Consider the following 27,204-nt stretch of genomic DNA (forward strand, 5'->3'; position numbering starts at 1 on the left):
TACAGTTCACAAATTTAAATATATCCTTAATAGCTTCCATTTGCTGTGCTGCGGTGATGTGTTCATCTCCGGTGACGATCTGACTTGCTGACTTTGTACGCTGACAGCACATTTTTTTTCGCATGTTCGTTAATGTATTTATCTAGCTTAACTAGCAATTTTAATTAGGCACCGACTCCAAAATTGGTATCCAATATATATCTGTTATGGGAAATTATTTTTTGGTTTTGAGTGGGTTTTGAAGGCGGTTTAATTCTTTGTTAAAATTATTTTTATTTTTTGCTTTTTTGTGTTAGTAAAAAATAGACCGTCTCGATGGCGTAGTTGTGTTTCGCTCGCGATACGACTATCGCACTGAGGAGTTACACCCCTGAGTACCACTGAAAAGGGGAAAAGATGTGATGCTATATATATGTATGTAAGAAGAAGATTCAAGCAAACCTAACGCAAAAGCACAACTGATATATTTGGCTCACAGGACAACTATCGCGCTGTGGTGTGGTATATGTATGCATGTAAGAAGTAGAGTCAACTAAACTCAACCCAAAGACAACTGATATGTTTCACACACAGTACGACTATCGCGCTAAAATGTTACGCCTCTGCCTACCCCTGACACTCGGAAAGATGTTATGTTATGTATAAGTATGTGAGAAGTACACTCAACCAAACTCAATGCAAAAACATAACTAAAAACGTCATAGGAAAGCTAAATTCGCGATTTCGTTTTCTTGGACGACATAATTATTCTAGTTTATTTAGTTTTAAAGGCAAACTATTGAAGAGATGTTGAAAAAAATTTTATGGGAACAATTTGGAGAGATATTCTTTCGAATAAAAAAAAAAAATTCCAAATCGGTTCATAAATGAGCGAGTTCTGAGGTAACAAACATACAAAAAAAAATTATAAAAATAATTCACGTCGAATTGATAACCTCCTCCTTTTTTTGAAGTCGGTTAACAAAAAGACAACACAAGTGTTTATTTCATTTTTTATTCATTTTGATTTTGAATGGTTTATGATACTACGTTCTTTCTGTTCTGTTTGTACACATTTTATCACAACCGTATTAACACTAAAAATATATTTGTACTTTTATATACAAATTGTCTATAAATTACTGACATTGTTAAGTACGTAACAACACTGACGAGAAATCAATAAATGTTACTAAACTTAAAGGAAAACAAAGTATTGCTTGTGAAGTGATGAGATGACTAGTAATGGTAAACAACGTGGGCGAAACGAAACTGATCTCATTTACTTCTAAAACAATAAATAGATTTTGGTATCTCGTTCGCCCACTAGTTAACATCGATCGCCCAAAATGACGATGGTACATTATATGTTGGTGACTTGTCGGATCCACTCGCGTACGCTGGACACTCGCGAGAAGACCACCAGGTTGCCGTTGCGGCACTCGAAAGCGTCGTTCTCTACCCACGACGCCACACCGACTAGGCGACCATTGTTGTCTACTAGCCCACTGCCACTGTCGCCCTGCAATTTGACAACATTCATTTAATTGGGTGTAGTTGAACAGAAAAACAAAATGTCTTTAAATGAAAGTTGACATTAAATTAGTGTACCTAACAATGTTTGTGTTATAAGTCTAATGAAGTGTCGCTTGATACCATTATTGTGTAGCACAAGCTTACAAGGAAATCTGCTAAATAAAGCTTAAAATTTATTTAAGAGTCCTGCTCAGACTTTGGTGGTATAAAACAAATGACAGTAACTTTGTAGCAAAGCATTATTTTGTTAAGAGTCTACCGCTGCAATGCTATACCGTAGCCTCAGCGATGAAGCCTCTGTTAACCGGCTATAAAGTCCAGATCCTCGCCCCGAAACAAATGTGCAATACGACAATAATGTTCAGGGTCTGGATTTTGAAAGATCTAATTCATTTCTAATTTTTTTTATTAATAATAACGATGTAAGTCTTCTATTTTCAGGGGTATTGGGACTAGTGTGCTAATGTATTGCGTGATTGTTGAGTATATAGGATTATTTTCCCGTCAAAATCGAACGTGTTCGTATTGTACCGTGGCACGAATAAGGCGAGGCATCGTTTGTATGTACTCACGTTACAGGCGGAGTCGTATCGTGGCGGACGTCCCTTGGCGCACAACATGTCCTTCGCCTCGAACTGCTCTAGCTTCGAGCACACTTCGTTAGATTGAACCGAAAGCTCCATTGCATGCATCTCGCTTCGCATCGTGCCCTAGAAATATAAATTATGAAATAAAGGGTACCGATAATTGTGTATTTCTTGTACTTAATGTAATTTTTACTGAGCCTAAATGTGTCACTGCTAGAAAAAAGCATGCCCAATTTATATAATTGGGTTTTGCCATTAAATAGCTATGCTCATTTTAAGCTGAATGATACCTATCATTAGGGACCTCCCTGTCTACAAATTTTAGTTGCTAGCATTAGGAGGCGAGAATAGCCTTTATCCATGATTTAAGAATCGTGTATACTTCAATGTAAGAAACATTGAAGTATACACGAGTGCAAAGTGAGTAACGTAAGATTACAAATAAAGAATTCATGCAATAATTTGTATATAGAAATAAACCAACCCCATGGTGGTCGGTGCCGTAGCCCGCATAGCCCACGTCGAGGCCTGCGGGGAGGTCGGGCTGGTCGTCGAGCTTCGCAGCCGCCATGATCTTGCCGTCCAACGGCAGCGGTTCCTCCAGTTCCGCCAACAAGAAGTCCCATCGTGCAGCCACCTAGAAATTATTTAGGTTTCTTTATGTTAATATACTTATTTTATGAAAAGTTCAACTGAAAACTGGAATTTTGCGCAGGAATTTTATTAATCTATTATAAGTAACCACGATAGGGGTATTTTAAAGTAATATTTAACATTGGTTTTATTAAGATATTTACATGCTTGCAGCATGTAAATATTTAAGTGAATATTATTAATTAGAGATAAAGCATACCTGTTTGAGGTTGAACTCTTCGGCGTTGAGCCAGTATGGTCCTACGGAGAAGAGCGGATGTATGATGAGCCGCTTGGTGAAGCGGTACACGCCAGACACGTCGCTGTTGTTGGTGCCGGCCAGGACGCCGCGCCCGTCATTGAATAGTGTGCTGCAATTAAATAATAATTATTATTAGTATGATATATATAAGTTTATGCCTATGGTACAAAGAGTACACAGGTTAAGATAGTGCTACCAAGGTTAGTCGAACTTCGTTGATGACAAGCAGAGTTTTAAGTTCAGGTCTCGGTGTTCACACTCGTTTTGATTTCGAAAACTTGGTGTATGCTGATCACAGGATTTTTAGCTGATAAAGTACCTACACTATAAAATGTGGACATATCTATATAGGTTATAAAGTGTTTGAGAATAAGTACTCAGTACTTCAATTCCCATAATAAAGAAAGGCTATAGCCCCTGCGATAGGTCGTAATATCCCTATATTACGACGTTTTGATTCTTCGAAAACCTTCATCAGGAAGGTTTCTTTTTTCTATGCAAAAGGATTACGAAAGAAAAAATAACATGTTGAAGTAGGTACCTAAATATAATCAATACTAGACTTGAATAATATTGGAATAACATGTTTATTGCCTTGTGAGTTGTGATGTCACCTCGTACGATATGCAGGTTATCATAAATAAAATAAAGTAGGTGTAATGATTAATCCATAACAGTCATTTAAATCTGAATAAAATTAATTTTATGAATCATGGGTATTAAACATTATAAGTCTTGATATTACATGGGCAGTAGGTAACTAATTTCCTAGTGCCAATGGCAGCGAATATCACGTACAGACATTATACAAATTATATCTGATATATTTATTCGTCAGAATTTAATTTTGAAGTTTCCGGGCAATAAAGGCTAAAGCCACAGTTATAATATAGCACAACAATCAATATTTAATCAGCCGGACAATAGGTATAACTGTATGTTTGTCGAAGAGTAAAGATTGCTTTATTGTTAGTTTTCGGGTTGCGGTCGACACGGCATTTTGATTCTGTTCTATAATCAAGGTCAGCCCGATGACATCACTCCGTTGATGTGGGATTTTGAGTAGCATCCACAAGACTATTTGGTTTTTGTAGCTTACTTATTAAGTTTTTATTAATAGTTGCATATACCACCAAAGAGTAAAAATGAGACGCTTGTTTGACCAATGAAAACTAATCCTACATCTTTAAAAGAAATTTTAAATAGAATTGTCATAATAATTTCCGTGTGAATAGAAAACTAAACAAACTAATTACTTATATTACATACTATAAGGACAGTACGTAGAAGTAAACATAATTTACTTTTCATCAAAATATATAAAACAACGTTGCGTTGGACACAAAATCATAACATAATATTTCACTTGCATTGTTTATAAGTTGAACTTGAGCCAAATATAATAATTAAGTCATTGACGTAATTAATTACTTATATTATAAAGGTTATCAATCCGCGGTCACAGGTAATCGACGAGTGATAAGTAATCTTGATCTTGCAGTTAGGTCAAACTTTTTTAATTTGTTAAAAACAATACTTACGTAAACCTACCGACAGAAAATATTGTCGGGTCAGCAGTACAACTGTTTAAATGCTCTTAATAAATACCTCATACAAATACTAGTAAGTAACATTATATACAACCGCTTAAATTTTTTTGCCATTGAAATCATGTTAAAATCAATGGAACTGATTTTTATGATTATGACGAAGCAAACAGTGGGTTTTACAATTTGTAATGTCCTGTGTTCAGAACATTGATTGCGTACACACAACACTTTACGGCTATTAAAAACATGTTTTTGTTATACAACAACATATGCTCGAGGAAAACACCATAAGAGGGAATTATGCATGCACTGACGTAGTCACGGTGCCAGCACGAGATAATGTGTGAGCACCTGCGTTGATGTTTCACGTACGAGCATTGCGTATGAGTATAGTAATGGTATTTTTAAAAATACGAATAGTTTAATTTGAATATTAAATAGCATAAGCATGTTCCTAATAGCATTTACATTTACCAGCACTATATTAGTTATACTAAGGTAACTATTTGAAAATTCTTGGCATTTGCTTTTTAATTCGTAGGCTACCTTGAGAATGGCAAGCAATGAGGGCTAGTGTACCACCGTTTTCGATAGAACGGAAAGATGATAACAGACCTTCCTCGTTGATATGTTGCTGATAAAAAAAACATTACGCTTCTTCGAAAATCGGATAGAAAGACAAGCAAAGATGAACCGCCCAAAGTCTCGTCATTGTTCTATCAGAGATGATGACCAAGGTTCTACGCAGGATTATGCTACTTACATTATAAAATCGCCATGTTAGGCGATGCGGCATTGCTTAAAACGTCATAAATATGGCTTCACAACTCAGTTCAGATTATCTTAAAGATAAAACAAACCTGGTACTTAGGTAACTAAGATTGCTTTTCGAGTTTCGACCGATATGAATTTGAGCTGATTTACTGAGTTAGTCAATAGTAGTACAAGTGTTGGGTGTAGATGACATAAGAATCGCTTTATTTACACAACTAAGTTTATATCGGGTGTTTATTGTGGTTTGTGGTTTTAATTAGGTGCCAATTTCCTGTTGCCAAGGAATAATGTACTTACTTAATTATGTTTTTTCTTTGTATTTTGGATTTGTCATCATACGAGGTCGAACAATGGTTATGGTACTTATTTTGTGCTTATTGTTCTTTACTATCATGTTATCAATGATAACAATGAAAATTATAAATGAATAAAAAACATTTATATTTTTGTAAGTACAAGAAATGCAAAAGGCAAATAGCCGAGATTTAGAGACAGTGTACAATTTGTATGTACACGTATTAATTGGCAGATGTAACTTAACGTGTGCCAAGAAGGAAAAATGCAGCGTCCAGTTCCATGTTTCCTTATCGGAACTACGCGTTTGTATAAAACCGGTCATACTGGTGACATATTATAACGAATGTGATTTTTCCTTGTGACTCAGAGTGGACGGAGCTTTTGTTGCAACAAAGAACGCATTGTCTTAGTCGGAGAACGCGGCCCGAATGTTTCCGATGTCGCCACATACCAGTGACCCATATGGGCGAAGTCAATGACTCGCAGCCCACATAGATTACCTGTCTTAAATCGCGCACCGGTACTATTGTCTCCAAGGAGCCTAGATGTAAACACGCTTTCTCTTACATTGTTAGTGTAGCGGAATCTATTTAGATAAAAGGTATTCCCGTTTGCATTCCGAGAGTGACCTAAGAAGTGAGTTGAATGTCAAGAATGACTAGAAGTAGGTTAGGTTTATCTTAATCGAGTAAAACTAGAGCCACTCGTCAGTTATTGTCTTGAGAACCACATAGCGTCGTGTCATTTAAATAAGCAGTGACTGAGTAACAACTTACTGATAGCACCAGAACTACGGTAGCAAATGTAAGGTTTTTTTTTTAAAGAAAGCTATGGGTTATATTAGTAAGCGGCGATAGCCTAGTTGGTTGTGGAACGGTCTGTCGAGACGAATGTCCGCAGGTTCAAATCCCAAGGGCACACACCTCTGATTTTTCTAAAAAATTATGTGTGTATTCTTTGTGAATTATCACTTGCTTTAACGGTGAAGGAAAACATCGTGAGGAAACCTGCATACCTGAGAAGTTCTCTATAGGAATTTCGATGGTGTGTGAAGTCTACCAATCCGCACTAGGCCAGCGTGGTGGACTAAGGCCTAATCCCTCTCAGTAGTAGAGGAGGTCCGTGCTCAGCAGTGGGCAAGTATTTAATACAGGGCTGAAATTATTATATTATGGGTTATATTTAGACGATTACTATGCCAGGTGAAACAAAGGTCTGCTGTCATTTCAGAACCAGTACAGTTCAGTTTCTAGTGTTTTCAACCGAGTTGTCAATTTGTTTACGATTTATTATTCAATCGAGCGTAAAAACAAGTTTCTTAATACACTTGTGTGTTTTTGTTCTTACTTCCAATGCGACAACTGATTCAAGTAGGTATCTACAGCTCGTACAAAGGTATGCCAGATACGGGTCAGCGAACTACAATCATGGTTTACAACGTTCTCGAAATCACACTATTGATGTCCTTCTAAGAATCTAATTATAAAATCACTAGTCTCTGGTTTTTCAATCAATGATTTTTATATTTTAATAACCAGTAGGTTCCTAAATCAATTCTAATTTTAGACTTTGCGATAACTACAACTAGCTGTATATTGTTATATTACTTTATTTCTGTCATTCTTTTAAAAATAAGTGGTCGAATTGTTGATCAATTCTTACTATAGCTCAAGATGGAAAATTTTGCAATATGGCGTAAAACGAGCCCGATGTCGACGAGTTCTTGTGAAACCGACGTGCAGAATTTTATTCCTTGCAACCTCGCAAATTAAATGCAAATTACGGCTCTGACTGTCTCGTAATCCTTAAGGGTTTTCAACTCAGAACATTGTGTACTTTGATACCTATATAATGAAATTTTATTGATCGTTTTTATGGAGCACATAACGTATAAAATAGGTATGTATATATTTGTATGTGAACCGTTAAACTGTTATAGTGTCACGTTGTCAGTTAATGACGTGTGTGCATGTATATTTGATAGAGATTAGTTTATCCCACAGATGAACGATAGCCCAATCTGGAAAATAAAAATCCTGTTTGGGGACACCACTTTTGTTTTTTCTTTTTAAAGTAAATGTCAGTACAAGAAATGGAATAACAATTTTTACCACAACATGGCGCGGTGTTTTTCTTTTCTGGTCCGGCTATACCTAAGGCTAATGAGTACTTAAAATTAGAACAGAACGTACCAGTGACCGGCGGTCAGGATCCAGGTGGGACTGATAATGGTTCCTCCGCAGGTGCCTCCGAATAGAACTGCATGTGGATACCGTTCGTTGACTGCCCTCGTATCAATTGGCTGCTTTGCCCCCTTGGCATCAACACCTGCAAAAAAAGTCTTATATAAAATAAAAGTGATGTAGAATTTCCTAGAAGCGGAAGTGTATACAACGCAAGCCGGATTATAAAAAACTTGCGTGACTTTATACCGTTAATGTTCGCCAAAATATTTTGTGATTGCATGTTTCGCGTATGTTCCTTTGTTGTTAGATAGAATATTTTAATTAAAATAATTAATACCGTCTCAGATTATTCTTTGATATAAGTGTAAATTTAGCTTAGAATAACTTCGCTGTAGAGTTGTGGTCTGTACAGTACGATTTTGAAATAAAATTCGATGTTGAAATAAAATTTAAGGATTTTTTTCGCGAATGTTATTTATTAAATCTGTCTATAAATTCATAACTGAAAAATACAGGTAATGTGACAAGTTTTTAAAACAATATAACATCTTATGTTTCCGGGATATTTAACTTGGCTAATATTTATTTACACTACACACGATGAGATCACACATAGTGGTAGCAAGAGGCAGTAGGGAAACAATATTTTTGCGTTGATGCTTTTTATGACACTGTAAATAGTTAATAGATAGATGGATTCCGACATAATTGACATATATAATTATATATAATAAGTAAGTCAGTAGGTTTTTCCGGTACAAAACCTTTTCTATAAGTCTTAAACTTTGTAGCAGATTTTCGTATTTATAGTAGTAAAAAATACTTGTACGTATGTAGGAGTATACTACATATTATATATAATAAAAAGCAAGTTACCTATGTACCTAGTAAAATACCAACTACTATATGTTAGAACTGCGCTTTAGAATACTAAGTAAATATGTTAAGATTTCGTTTGCAAATTGGTTTTAAGTAGATATGTAATAATCGTAATAGAACATAGTAAATTATTTTTGTACAACAGAGAGCTTGTTTATATAATATGGTGCCACTAAAATAAAAATAAAGAATGCTGGTGGTGCGTTTATTTTTTTTGCGTAACATTACATGTGACCATACTTTTTAATTTACGTATTTGAAGAAACCTTTGCTTTATAACATTGCATTTGATTTTGTTCATTTTTTTTGTCTACGTATTTCTAAATAGGTAAATAACGTAATTTGTTGACACGTTGTGCATCGTTGTAGGTAAGTATCTAAAAGGTATTATAGTGACTGATTTCAACGAATGAAACCAACTGCATAATCGGTAGTTAATGATGCAGTAATTGCTTTACGATCATTGGGAAAAGGTTATCAACTTATCACAGTAAAAACCTACTGAGTTTTCCACACAATTATTGAAATTACCGTTGTAATGAGACTATTATTGTAATTTCCAGTCACGACATTGTCATTGACGCAGACACAGCTCTTCCGGTTTTTTTTCAGATAAGCCTATTCGTTTCCATACATGCAGATCATTTGATCCCACTACTGCATTCGTTTTATTTCCTAATTTTTAATGTCGTTTTGGTTGGTGCTAAATGTGTCATTTCTTCTAGATCGAGTAGTAGTTGGCCTTTGATATATCGGTGTTTCTCTACCTTGCTCACAATAAGTTTTGTAGTGCATGATTCAGATAGCATATTTGGCGTCCAAATATGCCTACACTTATCAAATCCAACATCAAATTAGTTCCGCAAAGCCTTACCTTCAATAAATGGATCGCGGTTGTCAAGACCAAATGTTATTTGTTTAAATAAATGGTACATTCGTTTCCAAAATAATAGTTTTAGAATAATTGAAATGTGATCTAATTTAAGGCTCAGTTAAGGTGTAAAATTGCCCAATACATGTGTTTATCGCAAGGCACAAGGTGAATCAGTGGCGTACCCGTATTGAAAAATATATAAAATTGTATTTATTCTTTGCTTTCATATTGAAGTTTATATGTTACAATTTAATTAAATAAATTAATCCCACAATACTTGATTATATCTAAAAGAAAGTGTTCTCAGATTTTTCTCATGATTTGCCGGTTGATGTAAAAAATTGTGGTACAATAGATCGAATCGCACAAGAGTCGCATAGGTGCGTCCGCGCTGAGTAATATTTGGCACTAATTAGTAATTATAAAGTTGTAGGTACTGAAAACGGCGCAATTGCATAAATCGTATATTTCATAATCAGGAATATGGATCTGTTGTCCTTATACAATAAAATACGACCCAAAACACCTTAGACTTGTCGCTATTCAACTATCACATACATAATTGCACTTTAATATGTATGCCTGGATTCAGTTAATTCCATAATAGATTCTATTTAAGGGTTTGTAAAGTTAATTAACTGTTTCGGTTATTTTAAACAACTAATATGACTTTGAAATGGCACCAACTATTGTTGAAATATTTAGCTAATACTTAACAAAAAATAATTGATATTGACTAAACAAAATGCAGACCTTTGGGTGCTATCACCTCCTCCCAACTTATTATTTTATTATTATTATTATATAATTCAGTATTTTATTTTGAAAACTATTGATCTGCTTCTAAACAGAAAAATTACCTTCTTCACAGAAATTTTGGACCTGTTCCTGAAGTTTGTCATTACCACGAATCCAACAGGATCATTATTACAGTTTTTCTGTTTTACACGAACAATTTATGCGATGACATTTTCTATCTTATAAGAAATTTTAAGTTTCCCGTCTACCTTTAAATAATATGTCAATATTTATTTACATTATGCGTCACGATGTACAATTCTAAACTCCTCGTCTTTAACTAACTTTTAAATGCCGCTCCGCCCGCGAGAAAGGTTTTTTTGCAGTAATATCTTCCCGGCATAAAAAGTAACTTATAACACTCATGAGTTATATCGCTTCCTATTCGTAAAAAAATCTAAATCGGCTTAGTAGTTCCTAGGATTAGCGCGGTCAAAGAGCCAGACGAACAAACAAACAAACTCTATAGCTTTATATAATAATATAGACATAAAAAAGGAACTTAAATACCGCTATGGGACCGATGATTCATTTTTTCCCTCCTGACTCAAACATTATTCATCTTGTGTTGACAAACACACAAAGCCTAACTGGTAAATTATTTTAAGTAATTAGTAATGAAGTGAGTAATTGATGTTTATTGTGTTTATTTTGTAAAACGCAATTCTCAAAATTGAATTATTCGTTAATTTGTTTATGCCAGTGACTGACGAATAAGAAAAAGCCTTTGTTTATTTACTTTGTAAGTTATGTTTTTGAAGAAACTTTACAGTTTTATGTTATATTTTTTATCCTCTACGCAAAATGGTAACATAAATTAAAAATATTTAGAATTGAATTAGCACTATTACAGTCTTAAAAATAAGATGCAAAAATATTTGTTTATGTATGGTGGTGGGTCATAAATGAGTATACTTCAAGAGATGAGGCAATTTTGACAATTATGATGCGTGATTATAATAACGTTTTTCCTGAGTTCAGGGTTAGGTTCGCCGAATGAATGGCTGGTAAACAAGTTGCGGCGATCACGACGTTTACGTTTTTTGTGGACTGTTAATAAATATCTATAAAGCTAGTCCTTTTGAATGTTGAAATGATGGTATCATTGTAACCTAACATCCGTTTTTAGAATTTATTAGGAATACCTTATAATAATTTATTGTAATATAATTTTGACAGGTATGAGATTAAATTTTATATGTTATAATGATGTTATAACACACTGTAATTTTTGCACGTCATTTGACTAAATATGGTAAGACACTATGTTATAAAACACGCTACCTAATAATGTACCCATATTTGCAAAATAAATAAATTGAATGATTGATTGATAGCGTTAAAACGGTAAGTTGGGTTAGGTGTACAAACATTAACTTAAAAATCAAGTTGCCAAATAAAGCAATTAGAATGGATACATTTCGTTAGTATGCACTTAACCTTCGGCAGGACCGAACTTATCTTTATTTACAATTTTTTAATGAAGTTCACCTGACAAGAATGTTAGATAAGAGTGTTCGTCATTGATAATAAAGAAGACATTTATATTTTATATAAAAACTTACCTTATATTTCCACAATATTTACAAAATACACGCGATTATTATAATAACTATTTACGTATTGATAAAGAAGTCAAATCGTTTTAGAAGTCACGCACTAGATCAATTATGTGAAACATGTATTATACATATAATAAGTTTATATCCACTCACTTAATTTTTGATTAAGTTGTATATCGTTGGCGCCGGGGTCGGGCGCTGCGCACGCGCACGCGACGAGCGCCGCCGCCACCGCTAACACAACCGACTGCTTCGAGCTGAACATTGTAGTACCGCAACAAACCACTCCACTGCACTATATATGAACCACAAATTGATGATGCGGCCATACTTAACTATAAGGACGTAATGTTTTCGTCAATTTTCTTATCACCTCTTTCCTATAATTGTTAATCGCAGCCGTTTAGCGAGTACTACCCGCAGATTATACACAGATATACAGGACGTTTATTAATACCCATCACTAGATAATTACTCAGTATCTAATTTGTGTAGTGGCAACTGGAAATGTTTATCATAATGTTTGTCGAAGATAATTTTAAGGAATGAGTACAAATTTTACGAGACACGTTCTAAATAGATAATGGTTAGAACTGGTGTGGTAACTTTTACATCCTATTGTCATTATAATGCAGTACGTCGGACCGTTACGGAATTGGATATCAGCGTCCATTTCTCTAATATGTTAGAACAATATATTATTTTTTATTTTTAATCATTATCTAAATTTTGACACACATGCTTTGGTTATGTAAGAAAATGATTATTAAATACCATTCTATATTCGATCTCATAGGTCGCATAAGATAAACAGGTCAATGTTGTAAGGTCGAAATACGGTCTTCAATGATATCTGTGAACTGATTCCGCATTCCCTATTCAGTACATTTAGGATTACTCTGCTTACAGGCATTCTAAATTCGATATAAATTAAATACTTTTCTCTCGTTATTCAGAATTAGTTAAATAATCTATTTCAAGTATCCGCGGTTTTTTATCTTTCACTTCTGGAGACATTTACTAGAACAAAATTCTCACTGTACGTACTTACTTGGATAAAAAAGAAGCTAAATGTCTATATAAGTATTGGTATTCAAGAAATGATTGATTGATTCTGATTTTTAATGACGAATCAAGCATGCTCTTGGTCTGATGGTAAGCGATACGAACGTTCGTAAGCAGTAGAAACACCATCCAAAATCTTGTATTACAAAGTATTGTTTGGTATTCCACTCCGCTCGCCATTCAGAGACATGAGATGTTAAGTCTTATTATGTCCAGAAGTTATACTGGCTACAGTGTTCATCACACCGTAAAACGACAGTGACTACACACTGCTACTTGGCAGAAATAGACATTGCGGTGGAATCTACCCAGGCGGACTCTGACATATGAGAGACCTCCCACCAGTGCCTTACCTAAAACAAGCTACCCTACCTGAAACAAGAATTTTGAAAGTATGTAGACTGCCTCCCCGCTCTAGGCCAGCGTGGTTGTCTAAGGTCGAAACCCTCTCAGTAGTAGTTTTTCAAGTTGCCATATTGTAATTTGTCTATATTTTTTAAACGAATCCAAAAATTCCAATAACTAATCAAGCAGAATGAAAAAAAAGGTATTCGTTTCTTACCAGGGATCTATAATAGAGTTAATAGGTTACCCGTTTCCTTAAGAACCTTTTTATTTGGTTTATCCTTTTAGGAGTTAACCCTTATATCCATAAGAGTTTATCTTATAAATAATTAAATAAGAGTAATGTATGAAAAGGTTTATTCCAATAGACTGCTATGTTATGTGTTAGGTGAGGTGTAAATTTGTAGATTTTTATCGCCTCCTTGATCTTGAGGCTCGTGGTTTGGGAAGTTCTAGGTTCGGTTTTGAAATCAGTCAATATTGTGTGTTGTGTTTTTACGTTATCGGAGATTGACGTCAGGCATTATCGATGTTGGATTTCAAGTCAATAGTTCGCGACTTAGAGGCATCAGCGGTATAGGGGTGACATATTGGAAAATAGGAAGGTGGGTCACACCAACTTTCTGAAAATTTTGTGCGCGACATTTTGTGTACCCTCTCTTAGGGCCTTTTATTTTTTTCCTGCACCCTGTTAAACAAAAAAACATGTTCCCTATAAATTTGTTCCAATCAGGGACCTTCTTTTTGCTCACAAAAAAATAGAAATGCATAAGCAGGAGTGGCCTATACTAAGGGAAGGTATAAATCTAGCACCGGGATTTCTGACCATTCGTGAAAATCTGTATTTTTCGGTATTCCGATTCCCTTGGTAGACTAACTTATATTTACGCAAGCTAGGGATATATTTTTACAATTTACTGGTAGTGCGGCGATGTGTCGTATAAATAAAAGATAATATTTTACATGCGGGTACAGTCTTGCGTCAACTGTTTCCCTCAAAATGGTGAACTTGAAAATTATGTGCCCACAGATAATTTCTTGTTTTACGATCTTTTTACATTACCTTATGGGAAATGGCTCTTTGTTATGTACTATTTATAGAAACAGTAAGCTATTAAGTAGTACTAAATGCACACCCAAGTTTCCTCATTGGAATAGGTATCTTTTCTTAGTTATATATAGAAAGTGGATTTTAGTTTTATAAAGTTCTAGTATTGATTTGTTCGCGCTTGGTAAAGGTCCCGTTTAATTGCATCCAAGACACAAGAAAGATAATATGCAATAACTAAGTCCATTTCTATTTGTCTATAATTTTAGAGTATTAATTTTTTTCCTCTAGAGCAGTCTTTCTCAAAGTAGAGGATTACGTCCTCTTGTGAGCACCGAAGGCTATCATGGAGGCGGAAAGGGTCGAAGAAATTTTTCGGCGATAAAGGAATACCACTTTTTCACTCAAAACGGTTCAGTAATTTGGCCGTGAAAGGATTACAAACAAGCTTGAACACACAAACTTTCACAGTTATCATATTAGTAAAGATAGGATATTTAACTTAGAAAAGGGTAAGTGACACGATAGATATATTTAAAATAGAGTATTTATGGAATAGTATAGGGCACTAGAAAATTACTGATTTGCAAAGTGGGCAGTAGACGAAATAAGTTTTGAGATCCTAAGCTCTAGAACAACGACAGACATGAGTCGTTTGATGCGAATAAATATAACTAACTTACTTATGTTACCGCGTTATAATAAGTTTTTCTAAGAATTTTTATATCCTTATACTTTTTTGTAAAAATAATTTTAGTCGTGGTTTAAGTTAACGTAAGACGTAAATTCTACGTAATCGATAATATTAAAAAAGTGAATCACGACATTTCTTGCAGATGTATATTATGTTAGGTTTGCATGTACTTATATTTCTTATATTCTCCTCGAGGAACAAGCTGTAGTATTTTATATTTAGATGTATGCATCTGTATTCTATGTAGGTATACTTTGATATTGGCACCTAATACTTATTAACGATCTTCTGCGCATTAAAAATTTATGATGATGAGTCATATAAGTCATTTTGTAAATTGATGACGTGGAGTAAACTGGTATTTTTAATCAAAAAACGTGGCTTTTAAAACAAGTTATCTTAGAATTGGGTTTTATTGCCCGTATGCCCGATATGGCGATAGGATGGCCCCTATGTCATTATGTCAGTGGAGCCTCTGCCTACACTTTCGGGGATAAACGGTGTTAGTATGTGTGCGTGCGTTCGTGAGTCTGTGTGTGTGAGACACAACGCTGGATAATCAAATAAACGAATTAATTGCCAAATTAAGTTGAAGATAACCTTAGTAAAAACATAATTTGCAGATTTTAGTAAGTTTATAAGTGAGTTGAATTGAAATCTCAGCATCCCCGTCCCCGGAACCCTGAATATGTTTCGAGAGCGGATACGGGGAAGATAAGAGTCATGAGTAAGACTCGCGCTACGGGTCGCCGCGCCGTACGAATGGCAATAGCGACGAGGGAGTGAAAGAAAGTAAAAGAAAGAAACAGTATAACGTGCACATAGTAATAAAAAGAGAATAAAAACATAAAATTAGAAAAATAGATAGAGTAAGACAGATGTACCGGGGAATTGGCAGGATTCGCCCCTGATATGGTTTTAAATTAATCGTGGACCCCCTTCTCGATAAAAGTTATTAAATAGCGTTTTACTAGCCAATATTTTGTAGGATAAACAAATATTTTGAAGGTCGATAAAACTCGGATAAGGTTAATCACCGTTTAAAATTTTTAATATAAAATACGTTTTATTCCAACTGCAATTCACAAAAAAGTTGTATGTCGTGGCATAAAAGTTTTTATTGAATCAGTACGTCATCCATATTGGTTGAAAATTTCCCGATCAGTTCCACTGATTAAGTTACGTTTGTTCTGTGTAAAAACCTTTGACGTATACGTGACCTTTGAATGTAGGTTCTTACTTCTTATGAGTTGATTTACTGTTTACAAATAGATATCCTTTGCAACAACACTGCACTGGTACATGATAACGGACTAGATTATTCCACGAAAAGGAAGTTTTGTCGAGTACTTACCTACCTACCTTCTTTTTTATATAAAACTAAATAAAATGATTAGTTAACCGCTTGCCACATGAAATGCAGTAGTAAAGTCACAATAAATTATTAATTAACTGTAGCTTTATATTGCAGTCGCAGAGTAATGTCATTGGTCGCAATCATCTACCTAATTGGAAGACAGTGCCTGAAAATTATTAGAAATTTATAATACGGTGTAATTAACTTAGATTTACTTGTAGTTGAGAGACCACATAGCGATAACTTTCGTGTCAAATTCTCTAGTTTATTTTAAATATTTTTGTTTGTTTCGGTTTAAAAACGTGTATTCATATCTTGAAGTTAACATGTTTACATTTACATTCGCATTCGCTTTGTCCTTTTTATGTACTCCTTAAAGTTTATTCAAACATGAGGGTTATTTTTTCACAGTTTTAAAGCTTCGTTTAGACTGCCACGAGCGGAAAATATTATACTTACAACTTGTAAATATCACATGTAGCCATGTATATGAAAAGATAAACAGTGCAGGGTACAGTTAGTAGCCAAGAGATGTATTCATGAAATAAAACAGCAAAAAATGATTTCAAATAAACTTTAATACTTTCTTTAACGTCCTACCGTTCAAGAAATCTTGATCAATGTTCGACAATTTTAAGATAAAGTGCAATATTGCGTAAAATGTTCGCTATGTTCCTTTGGTTGTCAATAAAAAACGAGTATAATTTATTTTACTTAAAACAATTGTGAACAGGCCTCTCTCATTTTAGGAGCTAAGTGGAATACAACGAATTTATAACTCCTTTTTTTGTCATATATCAGCCGATAAACAATTTACATACGTATGTATTGATTAGTAATCGAAAATTTTATGATATTGTTGTCTATTACATTGATATACTTATATATTTCTTTTTAGAAGTGAATTGGTGAGACACCTGTTCATTTGAACATGTACATTACATCCGTAATATTTGTATAGCTAATGCATTTATTCGTTAAATTGTTGTCTTTTTATTGACACCCTAAGAAATTAAAAAATAAAGTACTTACAATTTAAACGTTTCTAAATACTGTCATATTGCTCTCAATTAATCACGTTATGTTACGTAATTTTAACAATTGTATTCTTATTTATATTTGTTGGTTAGACTAAAGGCAGGTAACATGGCCGTGAATACTATTGTGAATTCCGTGTACTTTATATGCTTGCATCAGTAACTTACTGTATTAGTATTTATCCGCAATGCTTGTATATGTATGGTAATAAAAGTTATTTTTTTATAATAAATCTTATTTTTTGTCCTATTCCATCATTGAGTTAAGTCGGTTCTCTTGTTGCGTATAAATTAAATGAGCCGACGGTCAATTTCATAATTTCTGGCAGTCGTGGCCATGCGAATTGTCGAATCTCGATAAAATGTATATTTATTGTGATTTGGACCAATAGCCTCGACACAGGCAAGTTGTGCTCGAACCCGCGAGTGTGCAGCGGTCTTCGTGAACCGCGTTAGGGCCATCTTTCTTTGCCCATCACAAACATTTGACATGAAGCAATGTACTCATTATCTACTGACCTCAATAAAAGCTATGTGCAATCGCTACTGAAGTAGCTACGGCTATCTCCGCTTATACTGAACTTGTTTATTTGTATATTAAGTATAATAATTAACCTTACAGCGATATCTAAATTATACATCTATGAACTCGAATTGATGATCTACAACTATCTATAAAATTTGATTTTGGTAAATAAAAATTTTCCGTGTAAATAATTAACATCCATGCAAGTAAACAGTTACAAATAATTACCTACGTTATATCTGTCAACAAAGTAATCTGGCCGCTAAGTTAAAATAACATCTGTGTATATCAACTTCGACATATTCTCTGAATATAATCGATTCCTTAGTCGCGGTACACAGAAAAACAATCGTAAAATATGTTTATTATTTGTTATCATTTTATATATTGCGTTCGAAAAATATAAACTAAATGATCATGTTCTGTGAATAAGTTCAGCGAGGAATCCGCTGTCGGGCGAGAGAGCGCTACTGCGGCCGGCAGCCTCGCGTGAGTCCTGCCACAGTCATGTGGAAATACACGAAGAACACTTCGCTTTATCTAAAACACTACGCCGTACATAAAAAATCATTAAAACGATCGAACTTTGACAAAAGTAGATATTCAAATAGGTACATCAAAAAGATGCGATAAAAATGTTCAACAACTCACATAACAAAAATCCACGACCGTTTGCACTAACGTTTATGCGCCTACTTTTGTCAAATTTCTCAACGAATGTCGTGTATTATTGCTTGTAACTACTTATTATAACTATTGGAACTACGGCTGCGTTTAGACCGATCTCTACATCTAACTACGAACAGTGGAGAGGACGTGTACAAGAGAAATGAGTTTAACTCGCGACGCCGTCTTTGTATAAAAGCTGCAAAGCACACAACACCGAGAATATAAAAATATTCAACCGATTGGTCATTGAACGCTTCCATTCATAATCATTACTATTAGAACTTGATAACGACACTCATTCTAGCCGTTTCATAACAACATTTTTACGTGGAATATTTAATAAATTTAACCTTCCAAATCAATAAAGTTCGTAGTTGGTAATTGTAAACGTTATTGGTTACCAACTGCTCTAAGGTTGAGTGCCGACACAAAATGTGATCACTTGAGTTTTTGTTCCTTTATCGACCATTATATCGATATGACTGCTAATCACAAGCCTTTAGAGTATTATTTAGTTTACCTTATATCCAACAAAACACCTAACGACTAAAATAATACTTAATTGAGTGAATACGCGAGATCTATCTAATTTTCAAAGATGGCGGCGTAAATTGCTTTTGCTATTATCTCAACTAACTCTAATAAAGTTTAAAGATTCGTTTGCATTAAAGTAATGACGTATCTCGATAAGCTTATCGCACTAATTATTATTCCTATTAAATAACTGAATTCTATCTAATATTTATCGAACTAGTTATTGTTTGAGAATGGCTACTAATCGCCTGGAGCATTACATGTGCTGTATTCGTCACAAATCATAATTCGTGATGAAATTACCTAATTTACGTTAATGTAATGTCTAGGCCGTGATATTGTCAAGAAATCGTCTTTGTTAGGATTTCGGCAATTTTTAATGGCACTAATTTAAGTATTCCGTTGATTCATTAATTTTTGCTAATACTCTAGAATAATTTATTATTTGTGCACATTGCTCTCTTGGCTTTAAATATCCCTCTTGGTATTAAGTGATTAATCACTCTTAATGCTTCGTACGTGTTTTTTTCGTTCATGCATTATATGATGTGCCGCACGTAGCTATAATGTCGACAGGATAAATTGTTCAAAAACAACTTTATGTTAATCAGTTAAAAGGCGTCGTGACGCGTTCTGTGCATATTTTACTTAATCTAAGATTAGTGCCTCCAAAATTCATCTCTCGTGTGTTTTTATTATCATATTTCTTTTGGACGCAACAAACAAAATGAGCAACTCAGATGGGACTCCGTAGATCAAGGAATCATTTTCCATTGTATTTTTTATTAATGTAACGATGACTATTACTTGCCTACCTTTAATACCATCGTTCAATTGTTTTTCGGAAAAAATATTACAATTTACACCTAAAATGACGTGTGTCTAATTCTCAAAAAATGAGTTTAGCTCGCTAGTAATGTAGCTATTTATGGAGTAGTGACTTAATGCTGAATCTTATAGGAATGTGGCCAAGCTGCATGCAGACCATTATTTGTACTAAATTTACCAATTTATGCATTTAAATAAGTGATTAATTGGGTAAGTATAACTGACTAGGCGTTGAAGTAGTCTTAGTTATTATAATTGTGTCAATTTAACTGTATAACTTAAACCAATGACTGTTTACGTTTAATAATAATAAGACTGATTTCTCCGTATTCGCTAACGCTCAAAATCTCTGAGTCCTCATGCAATAGGATATGTTTGTCATACGTTAGCAATTTTTTTGTTTTCGCGGAGATAATGCCTTATGACTACCGCCTGGAGGTGGTCTGAGCTGATGTTCACCTTCTGGCGACCGGGCCGAGTCCCCAACGTTAGCAATACTACATTATCCTCATTTATCCACAAGACCAAACTGAAATATTAATTGACGTTTTGGCCTTGACATAGGATTTACACGAGTGACAACTTTAGAAATACGATCAAGATTATTGAGTCACAATTCATTGCGACCTAACAATTGTATTTCTTACTATCGAAGCCAATTTGCTCTAGTGTTGAAGTAACGGTCGCGTTGTGATTGCGATTCTTAATGTCGATTGCCGTCACCAACTGACAGTTTCAAAACTTGGATAGCTTCGGCAATAGTATTTGATATAGTGACCGTTGAATACTCATTTTACCAGTAATGACGAAATAAATTATGAAAACGGCTTCTAAATATCTGTAATAAACAATTTCTAATATTCTTTCAGAATCTTTTGTATGAATTTCAATCTCTGATATTTAACGTTTATATTTTACGCAAAAAACTTTGTTGACTAACGCCTCAAATGGCACCTTAATTTTCAAAATAACAATAAAAATAGGATTCCCGCATTTCTCGACCATTTCAATAGTTATTATTACCAAGATATACGCAAGTAGGTATTAATTCTATTGCTTTTTTCATAAACATTGTTATGTTATGCCTCACGCAATTACTGCAAACTTAATTGTCGACTTGCGTCAATATAAATGATAATTACTGTAATTAGATATTTAGAACTTATACAGTATATTGCTAAAGGAGTCACGGAGAGTCCGTCTCTTGTACTTGCGAAATTTCAATTGAGTTGGCATCATCGCGTTATCTTTTCTGTTATGAAGCCGTGGCGTGTCGTGGAAATATTACAAGCGAGATCATAAAACCTTATAAGGCTCACATCTGACGCGTCAGGATGACGAGCTCAGAATAATAAGCTTAATCATTTAATTGTTACTGTTTATTGGCAAGTACGTCGTTTATTATTAACTTGCTGTATTCATCTTTTGGCTAAGTATTGGAACTCACGTTGACGCAAATCCACAAACCGGCCTTATACCTTCCGACGACCTCGCATTATATTAAGCGTCTAATTCGTGACTAGTTATATCTGATGTAGTCCGGTGTTGCATTGTATGGTGTGACAGCAGTTTGTAGACGACAGTGAGCGGGCTGGTGAGAAGCTAGACCGGGAGGTGGTTAGAGGCGTGAGAGGAGCGGAGCGCGTCAGAGCTGGCGCAGCGGCGCGCGGCAGTCCACGCGCGACATCCACGCCAGGTCGCGGGTCGTCACCTGCAAACCACGAGCCCATCGATATCTATACACAAAAAATCTTTAACTTACGCCTACAGTAGGACACATAGAAAGATATATGTATCATCATCAGCCGCAGGATGTCCACTGCTGAACATGGGCCTCCTCAAAAATTTCGAGATCGACCTACTGGAACCGGCCTGCATTCATCGATCTCCTGCGACTTTTGTGTGGTTATCTGTCCACCTCGTAGATGGCCGTCCGACGCTGCGTTTGCCATTTCGTGGCTACCACTCTAGAACCTTCTTGCCCCATCGGCCGTCAAGTCTGCGAGCTATGCGCCCTGCCCACTGCGTACTACTAAAAGTATCTATTAATAATATTATATATTTAAATGATATTTTGCGATATCATTACTCCTCTGTTACCGGGGTCGAATCCCGGATCGGGCATAGTGATTCTTTTGCGTACTATCAACTCGAAGTCTGGAATTTGTGACCTTTCCTTACCATCGTGTTTGAAATCATGATATTAAGATGAATGTTCATGAACAACAGTGACACAACATACGGTTTTACATTAGATAAGTAAAAGGAACATTAGACTATCATCAGACACCGCGCGTAGTCCGGGTGGTGGCGTTACCGGGTTATTTCATATGATACAGTTTTTATAAGCAATTAAGTAACGAATCTACATAATTTTATACATATGAATAGTTAACGTGCCGGAAAACAACTACGCAACATTTTATTCCAGAAAAAACACTAGAACCATTTGAGTCTTATTCCAGTAAAAGAAATCACATTGAGAGCCACGGGTGAAAGATGAAGTAGAGTAAGGGTGAGAGAGTTTTTTGTTATCAAATTAGTTCACAAATTAAGTTTATAAATTCACAAACAATTATAGGTATAATTATCTTAAGTATTGTTCAGTAATAGGGTGACGTAGAGGGCGAGGTCAGAGAGCGAGAGTTAAAGTAGAGTGGAGCATGAACCTGGTGCATGGAGTAGACGGCGAGCACGACGAGCACGTGCATGATGTTGTGTGAGTTGAGGCAGCGGTCTACCGCGCCGGGGAACCACTTCTCCGGGATGTGCAGCGCGCCGATTACGCCGCCGCCCAGCGATACTGCGTCCTGGAATCACATAGTAGTACATAAGTGCTGCTTTCTAATCATACCTTACTTCTTCCTTACTTAACATTACAAATGCGAAAATTTGTGAAAATGTTTGTATGTTACAAGTAAACGTAGAAAGACTTGAACGGATTTGGAATTAATTTGGCGCACAGGTAGATCATGTCCTTGATTAGCATATATTTATTTAGCAGTATCCCGGTAATTTGTTTCCGCAGGAAATATTTAAAAATTTTAAACAGATGTATATATAGTGATTTAGCGGCTTTTGTATTGGAAAAGGCCTTAACGCGTGTGAAGCCGTGAGCAATAATTAGTGGAATATTAGTACTGCTTTCAATTGTTCATACATCTGCAAAAAATGGCAAAAAAGAACAGGAATTTTACTCTATTTTTAGTTTTTCGACATCGTGGTTCATACTAAATAAATCTTTGATATATTTTATTTTCTATTTTTCTCCTTAAAGACTATCAAATAAGACAACGCGGGTCAAGAAGACAATTTGAAGTTGGTTAGTAAAGCAAATCTGAGATTTTAGGCAGAGCGTGAGCGTGTTTATCAAATAGTTTTTACTTTTTGTATTGTATCCACTATTTTTATTATTTGACAGAGGCAAAAACACCAACAGATAAACGGTTGGAGTCATAATATAAAAGAAGAAGAAGAAATTTTTGGTACTGAGTACTGAAAAAACAAATACGTTGAACAGTATTTAATTGCATCGTTTAAAAATGCTTTATTCGATGTAAACGTATGGAGTGAGGTAATTATGCATTTGCGCAGGTCGCTGAAGCCTTATAATTATGGACTCATTTCTATGTTTTACCTACGCGGCACTACACTATAATCTGGCTTCGACTGAATCCTATTTAATGCGTACACTGTAAAACTCTAACTAATAATGCTTATCCTACTTTGCTACTTATATTATAGGTAAATGCGTAGCATTGAGAAGATGTTTTGACTTTTTGCCATGGATTGAACCGTTCTACATTAATGCCAACTACGTATTTAAATCTATGAATTTGGAATTTATAGACTCTAGTATACTAATGACCATATATAAGATATACAGTTCCATACAGGCTAGGCTACTAGTTCGGTAAAATGCACACCGGGTCTTTTAGTCCGTTAATAAACTTCCACGTGAGGGATACCTGAAGCAAAAGCTAGTTTTATAGATTTCCTTACAATCCGGTCAATTGTAGATATTAGTAGTCAGCAGTTCGTAGTGTGTATTACGTGATTTAGATCAGCACAATAGGCGGTAGAACTTTGACGTACTAAATACACCAATCATAATATAGTACTTATAGAATGTTCTGGAAATCTTTGGGGGAGACCGATGTTCAGCAGTAGACATCCTGCGACTGATTATATTTTTGATGATGATGATGAAGATAGTATTTGTGCGATCTATTGTCTCAAATGACTGAAGAGTATTGTCCTATGTGTCATATATTTCGTATATATATCTTAGAGGAATTACTCACGTGATAGCAACCGCTACGACGGCACATAGACAGCAGTCACCCCAAAGTTTTGGCGCTCAACTATGTTCGTTATATGATATATTTATTAACTTTTGCTCGCGGCTTCGCCCACGTTTTAGAGTTTTCTAGGATAAAAGTCCCGTCATATGTTTTTCTGGGATAAAAAGTAGCCTGTGTCCTTCCCAGGGTCAAACTATTTTCATATCAACCTTCATTTCGAAATCTGTTAGGTAGTTTTTGAGTTTATCGCGTTCAGACACGCAAACTGGCGGCGGCGGACTTTGTTTTATAATATATTAGCATTTGCTCGCGGCTTCGCCCGGCTCAAGGAGTTTTCTGGGATAAAATTCCCGCTATAAATTTTCCCGGGGGAGAAAGTAGCCTATTCCCATACGAAATTTCATAAAAATCCGTTCAATAGATTTTGAGGAAATCGATAACATGCAGATAGATAGAAATGGCTCACTATTTTGGTTATAGTGGCTTCGATATAAAAGGTAGATATGCTGTCGTGGACTTTTATTTAGAACTATTTAAGACAAACAATCCTACGGTACATCATTTTTGTCTAACTCGAACGGTTATTAGGCAGCAGACGCCAAGATAGCATTTTTTCCGACATGCTTGATATGTATCGTCATAATAATGACAAAATTACAAAAAATCATTTTAAATTGTAGCCAATGTGTTGTTTTGATGTATAACTAAAATTACTGTACGGTTTTATTCAAATCCGTTCAATAGTTTTTTCTTGAAAGAGGAACAAACATACATATATCCCTCCTCACAAGCTTTCGCATTTATAATATTAGTAGGATTTTAGAACTTTTTAAGAGGGACAATGCCGTATTATCTGATTGTAGTGTAACTTTAACCGTTTATGCAGCGCACGCAAAGGAAGCTCTAAAGGAATACAATTTCCCCGTAATTGCAACATTTTTCATAAATGCTCCGCTCCTATTGGTCAAAAAGTGATGTCATATAGCCTATAGCCTTCCTCGATAAATGGGTTCCTCACCACTAAAAGGGTTTTTAAATTTCAACCAGTAATTTCTTAGTGCGTTGAAACAAACAAACAAACTCTTCAGCTTTATATAATAGTATAGATAAATATAATATATGTGTATAGGTTAAATAAGTGGTCAATGCATAATAAAGCTTTCAAATTATTGTTCGTTGCTAGAAATACAATGTTGAGTTACACAATTTGCTGGTAATGTACATATTCAAGGAAGTACGTATGTCTAAGTCATTGTAAGGGTTATAATAATACACATTTATGTATCATTATTCTAAGCAATTCGTTTACTTAGATTCGTGCTTTCAACATTGATGAACCACCGTACGCATATAATTGAAGACAAGCAACCTCCAAGTTAGCGGTCTGGTCCCACAGGAAAACACTCGCAGTAAAAGGAATATACCTATTATTATATTATCGAACATTTTTGCTTCTTGGAATGTATTATAATTATAATTCGTGTTTTCCGCGTAAACAAGGATAAAATGTATTCATATACGACTTACTAAGACTAGTAACGACACGATCAAATCACGTGGTAGGAACATATGAAAAATTCAATTAACATTGAAGCAATTTGTTATTTCATTGAATAACGAAGTTAATGAGAAATGTATATTGCTTTATAATTTTAATTATTGAAATGTTAACGCGGTAAGTTTAAGCTTATTTCGCGTTAGACTTATTCGTGCAAAATGTTGTTTAAAAATGCAAACAGAACAATGCTCTTAAATATTTATTTAATCCTTCATAAGAGTTTAATTCGGTAGCTATTCCAGAATAGTAGCGACGAAATATAGCTCGCGAGAGAGCAGTGACCTAATAGCTTTACAAGAATGATTACTGCGCGCGGTGGGCTCAGATCAATTTATTATGCGTCCTAGAGGCTCCTTCGTGCCCGGGGCGGAGTCGGGAGCCCTGAAGCCCGGCGTCATTTGGCCGCCAGCCACCGCCCTATTGTATCTTTGAAAGGGACGAGGATTAATTTATGTTTACACAATGCCTACTCCCAGAGATGATATGTTTTAATTGTTGTTTTATATATGCACGTCGTATGAAATATGGCCTTTATTGCGCTCCATTTAAATCCTCTTGTTTTCGTAACGAGCTATGTTTTGAACAATAAGAGCATCTATTTTAGCGCAGTTCCAAGTAAATTATTGTCTTTATGAGACATTCTATTAAAATTGAATGTATTGTAGCTTTTATTTAATCGTACGATGAGGCAAATACTTTCAGATTTTAAGTGAAGTGTAGCTAATTGGTTTACGATTGACTGTCTAGTTAATATAGTTTATTGTTTCGTAGAATATTTGTCGTATCCACCGGCCGCCATTTATGCTATAGTGGTACATAGATTGTGTTATTTACTTATGCACCTATATTTTTACAAGGCATAGCTTCTTCTTTCATGAATATCCCTAATCGAGATAAAAGTTCGATTACATAATTATCCGGTTTAAAAGTAACCTAAATGTTAATTCAATGCTTGGTCCATATTTGTGCTATATTTGGGTTCAGTACCACAAAAACCCTCATAGAATGACTTTGTTGTATGTCAAGACCCTTTTTTCCAGAAACGCATGTAAGTATAAGTTGTAATTCATGTGAAATACACGGGTTTACAATCCCTTTCAACCGTGAAAGAAACAATATGACCGACTATGTTGCATATTTTGCGATTTCATAAAAGAATCAAACCCTATAGCGTGCGTTGACCTTCAATCATAAAATTTAATCTATCTATCTAATTTATGTAAAGAAAAAATATAATACCTAACAAAAACGCGAATTTACTATTACAAACTTATTATTTGTGTTTAGTGCAATAACCGTATCTAGAGATTGAAGGGTAAAGT

General features: G+C 34.9%; 2 protein-coding genes across 2 annotated transcripts in view; both read right to left on the reverse strand.

The window, feature by feature from the left end:
* Positions 1-976: 976 nt before the first annotated feature.
* Positions 977-12,320, reverse strand: LOC115447647 (scolexin B). Its single transcript, XM_030174819.2, has 6 exons — positions 12,071-12,320; positions 7,811-7,946; positions 2,956-3,106; positions 2,587-2,739; positions 2,088-2,225; positions 977-1,501 (listed from the first exon to the last, which is right to left on the reverse strand). The coding sequence occupies exons 1-6, from the start codon at positions 12,180-12,182 to the stop codon at positions 1,343-1,345; spliced, it is 849 nt and encodes a 282-aa protein (XP_030030679.2). The 5' UTR covers positions 12,183-12,320; the 3' UTR covers positions 977-1,342.
* A 4,665-nt stretch (positions 12,321-16,985) lies between these two features.
* Positions 16,986-27,204, reverse strand: part of LOC115447709 (progestin and adipoQ receptor family member 4) — a 62,005-nt gene continuing 51,786 nt past the window's right edge. The window contains exons 5-6 of the mRNA XM_037441065.1: positions 22,690-22,830; positions 16,986-21,731 (exon numbers count right to left, since the gene is read on the reverse strand). Of these exons, the coding sequence (XP_037296962.1) occupies positions 21,666-21,731; positions 22,690-22,830 (207 nt within the window). The 3' untranslated portion in view covers positions 16,986-21,665. The remainder of the gene's footprint in view (positions 21,732-22,689; positions 22,831-27,204) is intronic.

This window comes from Manduca sexta, chromosome 21 (assembly GCF_014839805.1).
Source record: "Manduca sexta isolate Smith_Timp_Sample1 chromosome 21, JHU_Msex_v1.0, whole genome shotgun sequence".
NCBI lineage: Eukaryota > Metazoa > Arthropoda > Insecta > Lepidoptera > Sphingidae > Manduca > Manduca sexta.

Bases quoted from the DNA above. Each gene is read 5' to 3' on its own strand.
- LOC115447647 (XM_030174819.2), bottom strand. From the start codon at position 12,182: ATGTTCAGCTCGAAGCAGTCGGTTGTGTTAGCGGTGGCGGCGGCGCTC. The intron at 2,740-2,955 runs GTATGCTTTATC...AATAATTTCTAG, and splicing joins AAGAGTTCAACCTCAAACAG to GTGGCTGCACGATGGGACTT. The intron at 2,226-2,586 runs GTTGGTTTATTT...TTATATTTCTAG, and splicing joins ACGGCACCGACCACCATGGG to GGCACGATGCGAAGCGAGAT.